A 12,480-nucleotide genomic window follows, 5' to 3' on the forward strand; every position below is an offset into this window, starting at 1 on the left:
CATTTAAGTAATTTAGATCTGTAGATGGATTTATACATGCTTGAAAAAGATTAATCTTAAAATAAAACTACCTACCATGTTTTTCGGAGTATAAGACGCACCGGAATATAAGACCCACCTTAGTTTTGGGGGAGGAAAATAGGGTAAAGAATCTGCTTACCAGGTATTCATCAGGCTAGCATCCTTAGTCTGGTCAGCTTCAACACATTATTTTATCCCCTGGTTAAAAGCTTTAAAAATTATTCTGAGAGAGTAACAATGAAAGAGCTTGCAAGCCGGTAAGAGCTGGGAACATCATTAGTACCTGGTTAGGGCTGGAAAGAAACATTTGGAGCAAATAGAGAATGAAAAAAAAAAAATCAAAGACAGGACTTGGAAAACATTATTGGCAGAGAGTAACAATAAAAGAGCTTTCAAGCCGGTAAGAGCTGGGAACATCATTAGCACCTGGTTTGGGCTGCAAAGAAACATTTGGAGCAAATAAAGAATGCAAAAAAAAAGCAGACAGGATTTGGAAAACATTATTGGCAGAGAGTAACAATAAAAGAGCTTGCAAGCTGGTAAGAGCTGGGAACATCGTTAGCATCTGATTAGGGCTGGAAAGAAACTTACTCAGAGCAAGTTAGAATAATGAAAAAAAAACCCATGCAAAGACTTAGGGCTTAGAAAACATTATTCGCAGAGAGAAACAATGGAAGACCTTGCAAGGTAAGAGATGGGAAGATCGTTAGCAGCTAGTTAGGGCTGAAAACAAAGCTACATTCAGAGTATAAGACACACTCAAATTATCAGTCTCTTTTAGGGAGGAAAAAGGTTCATCTTAAACACCGAAAAATACGGTATTTAGCCTCAAACTAAGGCGTGATCTTAGAAGACATTTTATTTAGAATTGAATGAATACATTAACAGATGAAATGTAATTCTGGTTTTTTTTTAAATCTAGGCTTTCTTTCAAGGGAAGTTAAAAATTTCTGGGAATATGGGCATGGCCATGAAGCTACAAAATCTACAGCTCCAAGCAGAAAAAGCCAAGCTTTGAGCCACTCTGACTTTGAGATGGAATGAAACTTGGAAAACAAGTTCCTTAAGAACTAGGCTGGAACTAGATGTTGGAAGTAGAATGTTCTTCAAATACGTGTATTTGACTTTTTTAAAGCATTTGTTTAATTGAAATTTTGGCATTGCCTTCCAATAAAACTATTAAAAAGTCGGTTAAATATTAATATTAAAGTATCCAAGACCATGTGGTACGTAACATTCTGATGCAAACCCTTCCAAAATTAGTTTTCAATGTGCAAAATGAGAGATTAGTTGGCTATATTTTTTTGTACAATTTTTAACACTAAGAAGAGCAGCAGGAAAGAAAATGTGGTTTCTTGGCAAAAATGTCTCCACAGTTTAATTTTTTTAAATATACTTGTTACAGCCGATTAAGAGAAACCCTTGTATTTCGGCTGGAATCTACTGAGCCATTTTAGGCAAGACCAAGTAGAGAGATTTCTCTACCTCACCCCATTTATTATGACAGATATATACAGTAGTACCTCTAGATACGAGCTGCTCCACATGCGAGTATTCCAAGATACAAGGCACGAGGGGAGAGAAATTTCTTTTTGAGACCCGAGCTCAAATTCGGGATACGAGCCGAGCGTCCACTAGGTGGCGCAAGAATCCTTGCTTCTGGTTATCTCGGCAGGGAAAAACAAAGACTAAAGACATTTGTTCCAGATACGAGTTGTTCGACATACAAGCTCCCTTCTGGAACGAATTAAACTCGTATCTGGAGGTACTATTGTACATATATTTGCATATAAAACCCACTGACATATCACAAATGGCTTTGCACAACCCTTTTTTCCCCCCAAAGGTGATTTGGAATTCTCAGAGAAGTATTGAAGAAGTCCAAAGTTCCCATAGTTGAAAAGAATTAAGTATACTTTTCTTTGGATGTTACTATCTAAAACAATTTGCTGTTTCCTAACTTGCAAGGATCGGATTAGAGAAGTCAATTTGTTTGCATTAATGGAACTAAATAAGACAGCACTAGCTGTAATTAATATTGCAGTGCTTTTCTGCATATTTATAAAAACAAAGAAATACTTTTTAAACACTTAATTGGTTTAATTATGATATACTTAGATAAGGAAACTGGTGATTCTTTAATAAATTCCTTTATAATATGCTATTTTTTTAATCCATTCCGGTTGGAGGTAATGTATTCTGTTCTGCAACTTTCTTAGTAAATTTAAATCAAATCTGTTTGCATTTGTGGTTTCTTTTTTTTCATATTTATCATACGGAACACTCAGAAGTAGTATAATTTAGTCATGTTAAGCACGAAAGCAACACTTTGCACAATGGAAAAGGGTTGTTTTGCATATTGAAATAAAAATCATGTATTTTTATAGGTTAAAAGATTGGTGTTACAATTTATGGAGTATCCTGCTTAAAACAAAAACTAATGCAGGCTTTTAAAACAAAGTAATGGTCAAGAGTAAAAAGTACAGTGGTACCTCTATTTACGAACGTAATTCGTTCTGTGACCAGGTTCTTAAGTAGAAAGGTTTGTAAGAAGAAGCAATTTTTCCCAATGTAAAAGCAAATAATGCATGCGATTGAGGAAACCACAGGGAGGGTGGAGGCCCTTTTTCCTCGCAGGAGATTCCTAGAGAGGCCTTATGGAAGCTTCTCCTTGTCTTTTCCAGGCCTGTTTCCTCCCAGGAGATTCCTAGAGAGGCCCCACAGAGGCTTCTTCCTGCCTTTTCTGGCCTTATTTCCTCCCAGGACATTCCTATAGAGGCCCCACAGAGGTTTCTCCCTGTCTTTCCCGACCCTATTTCCTCCCAAGAGATTCCTAGACAGGCCCCACGGAAGCTTCTCCCTGCCTTTACAGTTTCAGAGACTCGGGTTTTTAAGTGGAAAATGGTTCTTGAGAAGAGACAAAAAAAAAATAAAAATTGAACACCCGGTTCTTATCTAGAAAAGTTCATAAGTAGAGGTGTTCTTAAGTAGAGGTACCACTGTACAGTATATCTAAAACCTTTCACACTTTAGATACCTCTGTACATTTAATAACACTTCTACCAAAATAATTTTATAGGATACTCCTGTGTATGTGATCTCTCTAATTTTCTTTGAATGTTTTTATAGTATGCTATAGATTTGGGAACATATATTAATAATATATTAAGATATGTAGATGGTTATGGTTGAGAAACACTATGTTAGACCAGGGAATGGTTCCATGGAGGGCAGTTTTTCTACAGTTTTGCACACTGCCCGGACCTTGTTCATGTGCAGATTAGGCTTTGCTTATACAGCCTGATTCCTGTTGGGCTGCAGAGTTGCTTGTCTGTGGGTTGGGAACCCCTGCATTAAACTATAACTTTCATCAACATTAGCTGATAAATTCATCCTACCCGGAAAAAGATAGAAGACTGGGGTTTCATCATTTTCAGACACAGATTAAGCAAGAATTCTCCTTATACAGCTAATGTGCAATATATGTACTGTAAATATTTAACGTGATGGAATCATGATTTTATGAAATTGTGGATCGAAATCGTGGAAGACTAAATATCACATGGAAAAGACACTGAAATACTTGCCCAAGACTAAAATTGCTGGAGATTCCTTGCTGCCCAATACCCCCCATAGCATGGGAGCAACTAAATATTTAGTATATTTTCTCATTTTACTTTAAACTTTAAAGTTCACTAAATTGGTTTTTCTGTCCAAAATCTAGAGCAAAGTGGCATATGGTTTAAAAATGCATTAAACTGTGATCAGAATAATGACTTAAGAACACTGCCACATACACTCTACTATATTTCCTGAAGCAAGCTGTAAATAGAACCTTTATTTTGTCTCTAAAATAATTCCACAAATGATACTTAGTATGAAGCTGTGCTCAGCATAATACAATATCTCTAGGTGGCGCTAACTCACCTTTATACAGTATATGTTTTTTTTTAACCAAAACAGTTATATGTGCAAGAAATTCTTCCTTGAATAACTCAGGAATTTTGTCACTTTTAATTTTATTTATTTATTTATTTATTTTATTTTTGTTTGTTTGTTTGTTTGTTTGTTTGTTTATATGCTGTATCTCTCCGAGGACTCAGGGCGGCTTACAACATATCGGGAAACACAATGTACAGTACAAATATCTAAAATCCAATTAATTTAGCTAATTTGCCGTCAGGCATGGGGGAACTAAGACATCTCCCCCTGGGCATGTTTAAATTGTGTATGGTATGCTTGTGAGTGTGTATGTACTATAAGGGGTTTCTTTTTAAATCTTAAATGTTTTAAATGTATTCAGATTATTTATGATTTGTTTTTTTCTGCTGTGAGCTGCCCTGAGTCCTCGGAGAGGGGCAGCATACAAATCTAAATAATAAATAAATAAATAATAAATTACTTTAAAACCCTAATAACATTTAAAAATCACTCATTCCCATTCAAACAGCAGACATATCTACACTCGTTGGCCAGGGGGCTAGAGTAATAGCGCAAAGCCTGGCGGCATAGATGAGTCTTTAGACCCTTTAGACCCTTGCGGAAGGTGAGGAGGGTGGGGGCAGCGTGAATCTCTGGGGGAAGCTGATTCCAGAGGGCCGGGGCCGCCACAGAGAAGGCTCTTCCCCTGTGACATTGTCTAGTTGACGGTCGCTGGGAATCATGTGGCAGAAGGCGGTCCTGCAAGTACTCTGGTCCGATGCCATGTAGGGCTTTGTTTTTGAACATTGCTGATCCCAGTTATAAATGGTTCAATTCATGCGTCCTTCATTCCAAGTTGGCTTTCACTTAATCATTAAACGGCGGGCGGGTGCTGGGGGGGCGGGGGCAGCCGACATTCAAAGCAATCTTTGTCGGCTTCCGCACTTTCGTCGCTCCCCGCCTCCACCTGCAAGCCCTTGCGCGACCATGGAAAAAGGGCGCGCATGCGCAGATGGTGTTTTTACTTCCGCGCCGCTATATCGCGGAAAATCGATTATCGCAGGAGGTCTTGGAATGTAACCCACGCGATAATCGAGGGATCACTGTACAATACAAAAACACTTTCAACATAATCTAAACTTAATTGTTTCTCCAACACTCCGCAGTCTGCATTGGTTGCCGATCAGTTTCCGGTCACAATTCAAAGTGTTGGTTATGACCTATAAAGCCCTTAATGGCACCGGGCCAGAATATCTCCCGGACCGCCTTCTGCCGCATGAATCCCAGCGACCAGTTAGGTCCCACAGAGTGGGTCTTCTCCGGGTCCTGTCAACCAAACAATGTCGCTTGGCGGGACCCAGAGGAAGAGCCTTCTCTGTGGCGGCCCCGACCCTCTGGAACCAACTCCCCCCAGAGATTAGAATTGCCCCCACCCTCCTTGCCTTTCGTAAGCTGCTTAAGACCCACCTCTGCCGCCAGGCATGGGGGAACTAAGATACACTTTCCCCCTAGGCTTTCACAATTTTATGTATGGTATGTTTGTATGTATGATTGGTCTTTATACAATGGGTTTTTAACTGCTTTTTTAGTATTGGATTTTGTTGTACTGTTTTACTGCTGTTGTTAGCCGCCCTGAGTCTGCGGAGAGGGGCGGCATACAAATCCAATAAATAATAATAATATTATTATTATTATCTAAAAATTTAGGACAAATACGAGGAAGGAGGACTGTACCTAGGAAATCCAATAAATGAGGATTATCTCTGCAATCCTAATACACTTTGTTCCATAAAATGTTATGTATTCTCATCCTCTGCCCTTGATTCATTCTCTTTATGGGGTGTAAAGATTTCATAACAATAATTTAAATACTACACTAGCAGATACCTGAGAGGCTATATATTATATATTCCACAAACAATCAGAAGCAAGCATCTTAGTATACAGTATATAGTTTCAAAAGCTAGGACATAACTTTGTGGTGGTCAATGAGATGCCAAACTGGCAAGGCCAGGGGTGGATTCCTCCTGGTTCAGACTGGTTTGTGAGTACCGGCAGCGACCCATTGGTGACATCACGATGACATCGCCAAACTGGATTGGTCGGGGCCCAGAGTGAAGTGCAAAATCTTTTTCAAAAGGGAATTTGACTTCCTTGTTCTTTTTCTTCAAAATGTTTCACTTCTCATCCAAGAACATCTGAAGAAGCTCCTTGGATGATAAGCGAAACATTTTATAATAATGATAATGATAATAATAATAATAATAATTTATTAGATTTGTATGCCGCCCCTCACCGAAGACTTTTCTTTCAAAGAAAAAAGGAAGAAATTCCAGTTGCCTTTTGAAAAAGCAGCTTGGGAACTGGCTTTTATCTATCAATCCTTAGAAGGCTCAGAGTCTTAGCGATCGCCTTTCCAAGTGTATTCTGTCTACCAGATCCAAATAAAAGGAGAGTTCCTGCTTGAAGTTTCACAATTATTCAGAATACAACAGAAGAGCATATAGATCATCTTTCTTAGTAGCTGCTCCTCTCCAATGACTGCTGTCATATGCCTTTTTGGAGCTACATTCAGGCTTAATTAAGCAGTGGGAGCAGAGATGGGTTCTACTTACCTTCCCTACCAGTTTGCCTCGGGATGGAAGTGCATGTTTTGCACATGCATGTCTATTCCCAGAACATAATAAAAAAATTACCTTATGTGCATATGCAGAGCCAAAATCCAAGATGGCGGCGCCTACAGACTGGCACTGATAGAACTGGCTCCATGACATCATCACCAGTTTACTAACGGTTCTATAGAACCGGTTAGAACCGTTAAGAACTCACCTCTGAGCAGGAGGAATATGTTTGCCATTCCTGTTATTGATTGATTGATGTATTGTTACTCTGTACTGCATTCTAATTATGCACATTGCTTAGAATGTCTGGTTTGTGAAGGTTTATAAATCTTGTAAATAAAAAATGGGAATATATGAAATAAAAATAAACCAAGTCATAAGTTTGCTTTTTGTGTGGTGCACATTCCTGGCCAAAGAGAAAGGGAAGAACTAACAGAACTTACATCAATTTCACTTCCTCCCCCTTAGATTTTAGGCCAAGCTTTTTCTTGTTGCCCGCTGCCGTTTGGAGGAAAGTGAAGAAAAAGTACAGTGTGAGATCACAGGATATGAAACCAGTCTGGGAGCAATTCAAACTTCTTGCGTGGAAAATCTCTTTCTCTCACACCATCAGGTTCTTGAGATTTCTATTATTTATTTGTTTGTTTGAGTCCTATAGCCATCTCAGCAAATTACTTTGGATGGCAGAAATACTGTAAGTGACAGATATGACAAACCCCCCCCCCATTTGTTGTTGTTAGTTATGAAATCGTGTCCGACCCATCATGACCAGGTGGGGGATGCTACTTACCTCCGTTACTGGAACAATGTGCGCACAGCTCTGCATCGCCAGCATGCATGTAAAATCTCAAAAGACGACATGCACAAAAGCAAAAAAATGTCAAAATCTTGCACACGCAAGCGTTCTCTCGTGAGATTTTACTTCTTGCGCATGCCATCTATGCAAAGCTGCACCCGCAGCTCCATTTTCACTACCAGTCCCCATACCAGCTAGCAACTCAATACTGATCACGACCCTCCGGCAACGTTGGAGGACAACATTGTTGTCAACATCTATCATTCCCTAGAGTCCATTTAAGCTCACGCTGACTGCTTCACTGACTTCATCCAGCCACCTCATTCTCTGTCGTCCCCTTCTTCTTTTTCCTCAATCTTTCCCAATATTAGAAACACAGAAGACTGACGGCAGAAAAAGATCTCATGATCCATCTAGTCTGCCCTTATACTATTTCCTGTATTTTATCTTAGGATGGATATATGTTTATCCCAGGCATGTTTAAATTCAGTTACTTTGGATTTACCAACCACGTCTGCTGGAAGTTTGTTCCAAGGATCTACTACTCTTTCAGTAAAATCATATTTTCTCATGTTGCTTTTGATCTTTCCCCCAACTAACTTCAGATTGTGTCCCCCTTGTTCTTGTGTTCACTTTTCTATTAAAAACACTTCCCTCCTGGACCTTATTTAACCCTTTAACATATTTAAATGTTTCGATCATGTCCCCCCTTTTCCTTCCATCTTCCAGACTATACAGATTGAGTTCATGAAGTTTTTCCTGATACGTTTTATGCTTAAGACCTTCCACCATTCTTGTATCCCGTCTTTGGACCTGTTCAATTTTGTCAATATCTTTTTGTAGGTGAGGTCTCGAGAACTGAACACAGTATTCCAAATGTGGTCTCACCAGCACTCTATATAGCGGGATAACAATCTTCCTCTTCCTGCTTGTTATACCTCTAGCTATGCAGCCAAGCATCCTACTTGCTTTTCCTACCTTCTCTTAGGCTCTTCTCCAGTGAGTCCTTCCTTCTCATTAGGTGGCCAAAGTATTCCCCACATAATTCAAAGTAATCTTAAGGCTTCCTCACTGTCTCCTTCTCTTTATTCTATGGTTCCCCAAAGATAGCAAAATAAAATTCAAGTCCACTTTGTTTTTCTTCCCTTACCATTTCATCCTCCTCTCCCCAACCCACTCTTCTCAAAACTTTTAGAAGTATGTGATTTTAGCTCTCATAATTCCCAGCTATCTGTATTACATTCAGATCAGATCGAAGGCGACGTAGCTCTAGGTTTTCTAAGCCCAAAATTTCAAGTCTGGTAGTAATAATAAGTTGGTTGTCTTAACAGGCTCTGCACTCTTTGCTGCAAGGAGGTAAATTGCTGGGAGGCAGAGGCCAAAGGGTCAAGGTCTTTGGGTTAGTGGGGCTACATTTAGTGTATAAGACTCACCCAGGTTATAACCCTCTTTTGGGGGTAAAAAAACATGTCTTATACTCCCAAAAATACAGTACATGTGAAATATGTGAACCTGCCACTGAGGAGAATATCAAGTGGAGTGGAAAACCCCAAGCGACAATAAAAACGAGTGGGACAAATGATACCTTCCCTTGTTTACATTCAAGAAGCATATCCATATACAAAGTAATTTGTGTCAGTTGGCATCAAGGTTGAGATTTAAGAAATCAGAAAATATTCAAATGGCAATGCTACTAGGAAAAGTCAAGGCTCTAAGAATTATTTTCTTCACTTCTTAGGCTGCCTAGGATAAATTGGCTGCTCTTTCTTAGATTTTGCTTATTATTCCCGCAGCTTATGTTGATAAAAATGACTGGGAGTGTGCAAGCCACTGAATTCATATCATAGCTATGAATTGCTTTCATATTTCATTTCCCACATTCTTCAGCCTGTTCACTTACATTTTCCCATATGGTGATTTTGGAAAATTCCTTGCTGCATAAAAAAAAAAGGACAGGAAATTCTCTTTAGTGGAGAAGTTGCTTTCTCTCTCTCTCTCTTCCCCCCCTCTCTTCCCCCCTTCCTTTCTAGTTGTGCTGATCACATCTGGAAAGCCTCTGATTCGGGAAAGGGGGAAAGTGTTCAGCACTCGGCGTGTATAATTGCCATGGCATGAGCAAACGGAGCCTTTGGTGGGGGGGACCAGAGAGATTTTTTCCCCCAGACACTTCCATCACTGTCCACAAAGTTGAGGTGAGTTTATTTCTGAACTTTAACTTTTTAGTTGCCTGGTTGTTGTAGATGTTAAATGCCAGGGGCTCTTTGGAAAAATCATTCTGAACACCCAAAGCTGCATAATCTAATAATGCTGAGCAAGGGATACAGGAAACAACAAGGGGCAAAGCAGAGGCCTGAAGGCACCAGAGTCATTAAGTTTTCATTTTCTGTGCATGTCCAATAGCTTCCCCCACCCCTAGGAGACAGCTTTCACACAATTCCTTGCATATCCAAGCACTCTATACAGACATCGTTCCTAGCCCCAGTGATACAGAGATTCTATGACTTGATTGGTGGAGGTTCTGTTTTAGATCCTGGGGGGAAAAAGTTGTACCCGTCATAATTAGTAACTCAAAGTAGCTTGGTAGAGAGTCACAGGATCTTAGCCAACCCTTGGTGAGGTCTTGGCAGAGGCTTGAAGTGAGGACAAGCTTTGAACTTGGTTTTTGAAAAGCAAATCACCCCAATATTTTCTTTTAACTAAAACAGGAATTGGAATAACTTGTCTGATACTATTACCTGCTTTGTGAAGCCTACCAGATGTTTCTTTATCCCAAGCATGTCCCAAGAGGTATCTGAGCTGCTGTTGCTTCGGAGGAGGGAAAGATTAATGCCAAAAGTAGGAAGATCTTGCTCTTTGCAAGCAGAGCCTAGAGACACACTCTTAAACAAGGAACTCTTATTTTGTTATATTTTTTAAAAATCTAAGTAACCTATCATGTGACTTTTCATTTCAACACTGCATCCATTTATACGTATGTGTATGTTGTGTATATGTATGCATGTGTGTATTTAGGATGTATATTCATATGTATTTGTTCTTTATACAGACTGTATATATGTGCATGAGTAAGATGCGTGTGTGTATGCATATTTGAGACACAAAGATCAAAGAAAAACAAACATACTCATCCTTCAAGTATGGGCGTGCATAAGTGCACCTTCGTGCCTACCGTCCCTGTCCTACTGTCTTTTTTTATCCTTTCTATCTCTACTTTATACTTATATTATGTTAAAACATACTAAAATACTATACTTTTTAGTGACTTTTAATTATTAGATTTGTTATATATTGTGTTATTGTTGTGAGCCACCCCGAGTCTACGGAGAGGGGCGGCATACAAATCTAATAAATAAATAATAATAATAAATAATAATACTTGTATGACAAATAAATAAATAAAAAGTAAGAAGTATAACATGTCAGAAGTTTTATTGATAATGAAAGTCATTTAAGATCTAATTATTGAAATTGGAGTGTGGGCAACAAATAGATTGGATCAGTTTCTGACATTGAAGTTAGAATTAAACCCTATGGAGGTCTATGAAAAAAACTCACTAATGTGGAACATAAACTGACATATCAAAAGGCTTGCATGGTTTGAGGCAATAATATTCTGTTTGAAATAGAATATTACACATTTATGAACTTTGGAACTTGCTCATTTGCAAGCATGCCCTTGAGAACAATTATTTTTTAATATTTATTTTTCTGCCATGAGGTAGTTTTTTATCTTGTCTTCAGCTCCTAATAAAAACTTCAGTTACCCTTAGCTAAACCAGTGTTGAGTAAAACTGTCTCCTACTTTCTGACTTCATCCAAGGGCAACCTCAAGGTGTGTACTAGTTGTTTTATGTTAAGTTATTAAGTTCTTACTTTGAAAGGAAGAATTCACTCTGCAGTGAATGAAAACAGAGATCAGAGACAAGCTTGATATTAACAAGATGGAAAGCAAACATCATGATAACTTAGCTTTTTGCTTACTCAGGGAGGTGGTAACCCTTCAACGAGGAAGATAGGAAAAGATCTAAGTCTGCCAAAGATTTTATCAATCGACTGATTTTCAACATAGTAAATTAAATTACACATTTTGTTTTTGAAACATTATCTTTCTTTAGTTTGTTCTTAATGTTCATACTCTGAAAAAATAAGCACTGGGAAAAAAATCAAGTTAAGGGAGAGGTATGGTGGAAAACATCTCCAAAGAAATTACTAACAATTATTTTATTAATATAACAGGTTGTTGGACCCTAAATCTTGGGAGTGAAAAATCTGCTCTATAAGGTTATTATGAATACATATGTAGGCAATACACATTTGGTATACACAAGATGCATAATAATACCATTAAGTTTAGATCAAGGATGGGAAATTATGTCCCTTTATGTCCTGTGGACTTCAACTCCCAGAATTCCTGAATCAGCATTCCTGAGTCAAATTCAATATTCTAAACAATTATTGTTTAAATGGTGCACATAAACAGTGATGTTCGGCCATCGTGTTCAAAGAAGACCTTGACATCTAATGGGTTGTGGGCTGTACGCGATGTGTCCACAGGTGGATAGTAAGACCTATATGGGGACGAAATGTTCTGCCACATGTTGGGCAGACATGTGTGGGCACCATTGCTTCCATAAAGGAAACAATACAAAGACACATAAACAGTAACAACTTCCAATATGGGAAGGAGCAAAAAGGCTGCATGTAACGCTATCTGAAATTAAAGCAGTTGCTCTAGAAAGTGGCTATTCCAGTCACTTAGAATGAAATTAGAGGCCCAATGGCTCAGTGGTTAAAGAAGTTGAGCTTGTCAGCTGGAGAGCTGATAGTCCAGACTGGGTTGTACACTACAGCAAAATACTATGGGGTATGTAAACCCCCTTTACTTTGCCCCAGGTATAGCAGTTTGTTTGTTTGTTTGTATGTTTACTTACTTACTTACTTACTTACTTACTTACTTACTTACTTACTTACTTACTTACTTACTTACTTACTTACTTAATTTGACTTCTATGCCGCCCAATCCTGAAAAATTCAGGGCTGCTTACAACAATATAAAATTGCCATATAGAATTACAAACAACAATTAAAAAAAGTAAAAAAAAAAATCTAAAACCCTAATTT

The 12,480-nt window shown here is 38.5% G+C and overlaps 2 protein-coding genes across 4 annotated transcripts in view; both read left to right on the top strand.

Annotated features, from left to right (window-relative positions):
• SCP2 (sterol carrier protein 2) overlaps nt 1-2,259 on the top strand; it is a 281,976-nt gene extending 279,717 nt beyond the window's left edge. For all 3 annotated transcript variants that reach the window (XM_070745915.1, XM_070745914.1, XM_070745916.1), the window contains one exon: nt 944-2,259. In XM_070745915.1, coding sequence (XP_070602016.1) covers nt 944-1,039 — 96 coding nt within the window. In that variant the 3' untranslated portion in view covers nt 1,040-2,259. The remainder of the gene's footprint in view (nt 1-943) is intronic.
• A 7,099-nt stretch (nt 2,260-9,358) lies between these two features.
• Nucleotides 9,359-12,480, top strand: part of PODN (podocan) — a 34,652-nt gene continuing 31,530 nt past the window's right edge. The window contains exon 1 of the mRNA XM_070745879.1: nt 9,359-9,551. The gene's annotated coding sequence lies outside the window, so the exon portion shown is untranslated. The remainder of the gene's footprint in view (nt 9,552-12,480) is intronic.

The sequence above is a fragment of the Erythrolamprus reginae genome, chromosome 3 (assembly GCF_031021105.1).
Source record: "Erythrolamprus reginae isolate rEryReg1 chromosome 3, rEryReg1.hap1, whole genome shotgun sequence".
NCBI lineage: Eukaryota > Metazoa > Chordata > Lepidosauria > Squamata > Dipsadidae > Erythrolamprus > Erythrolamprus reginae.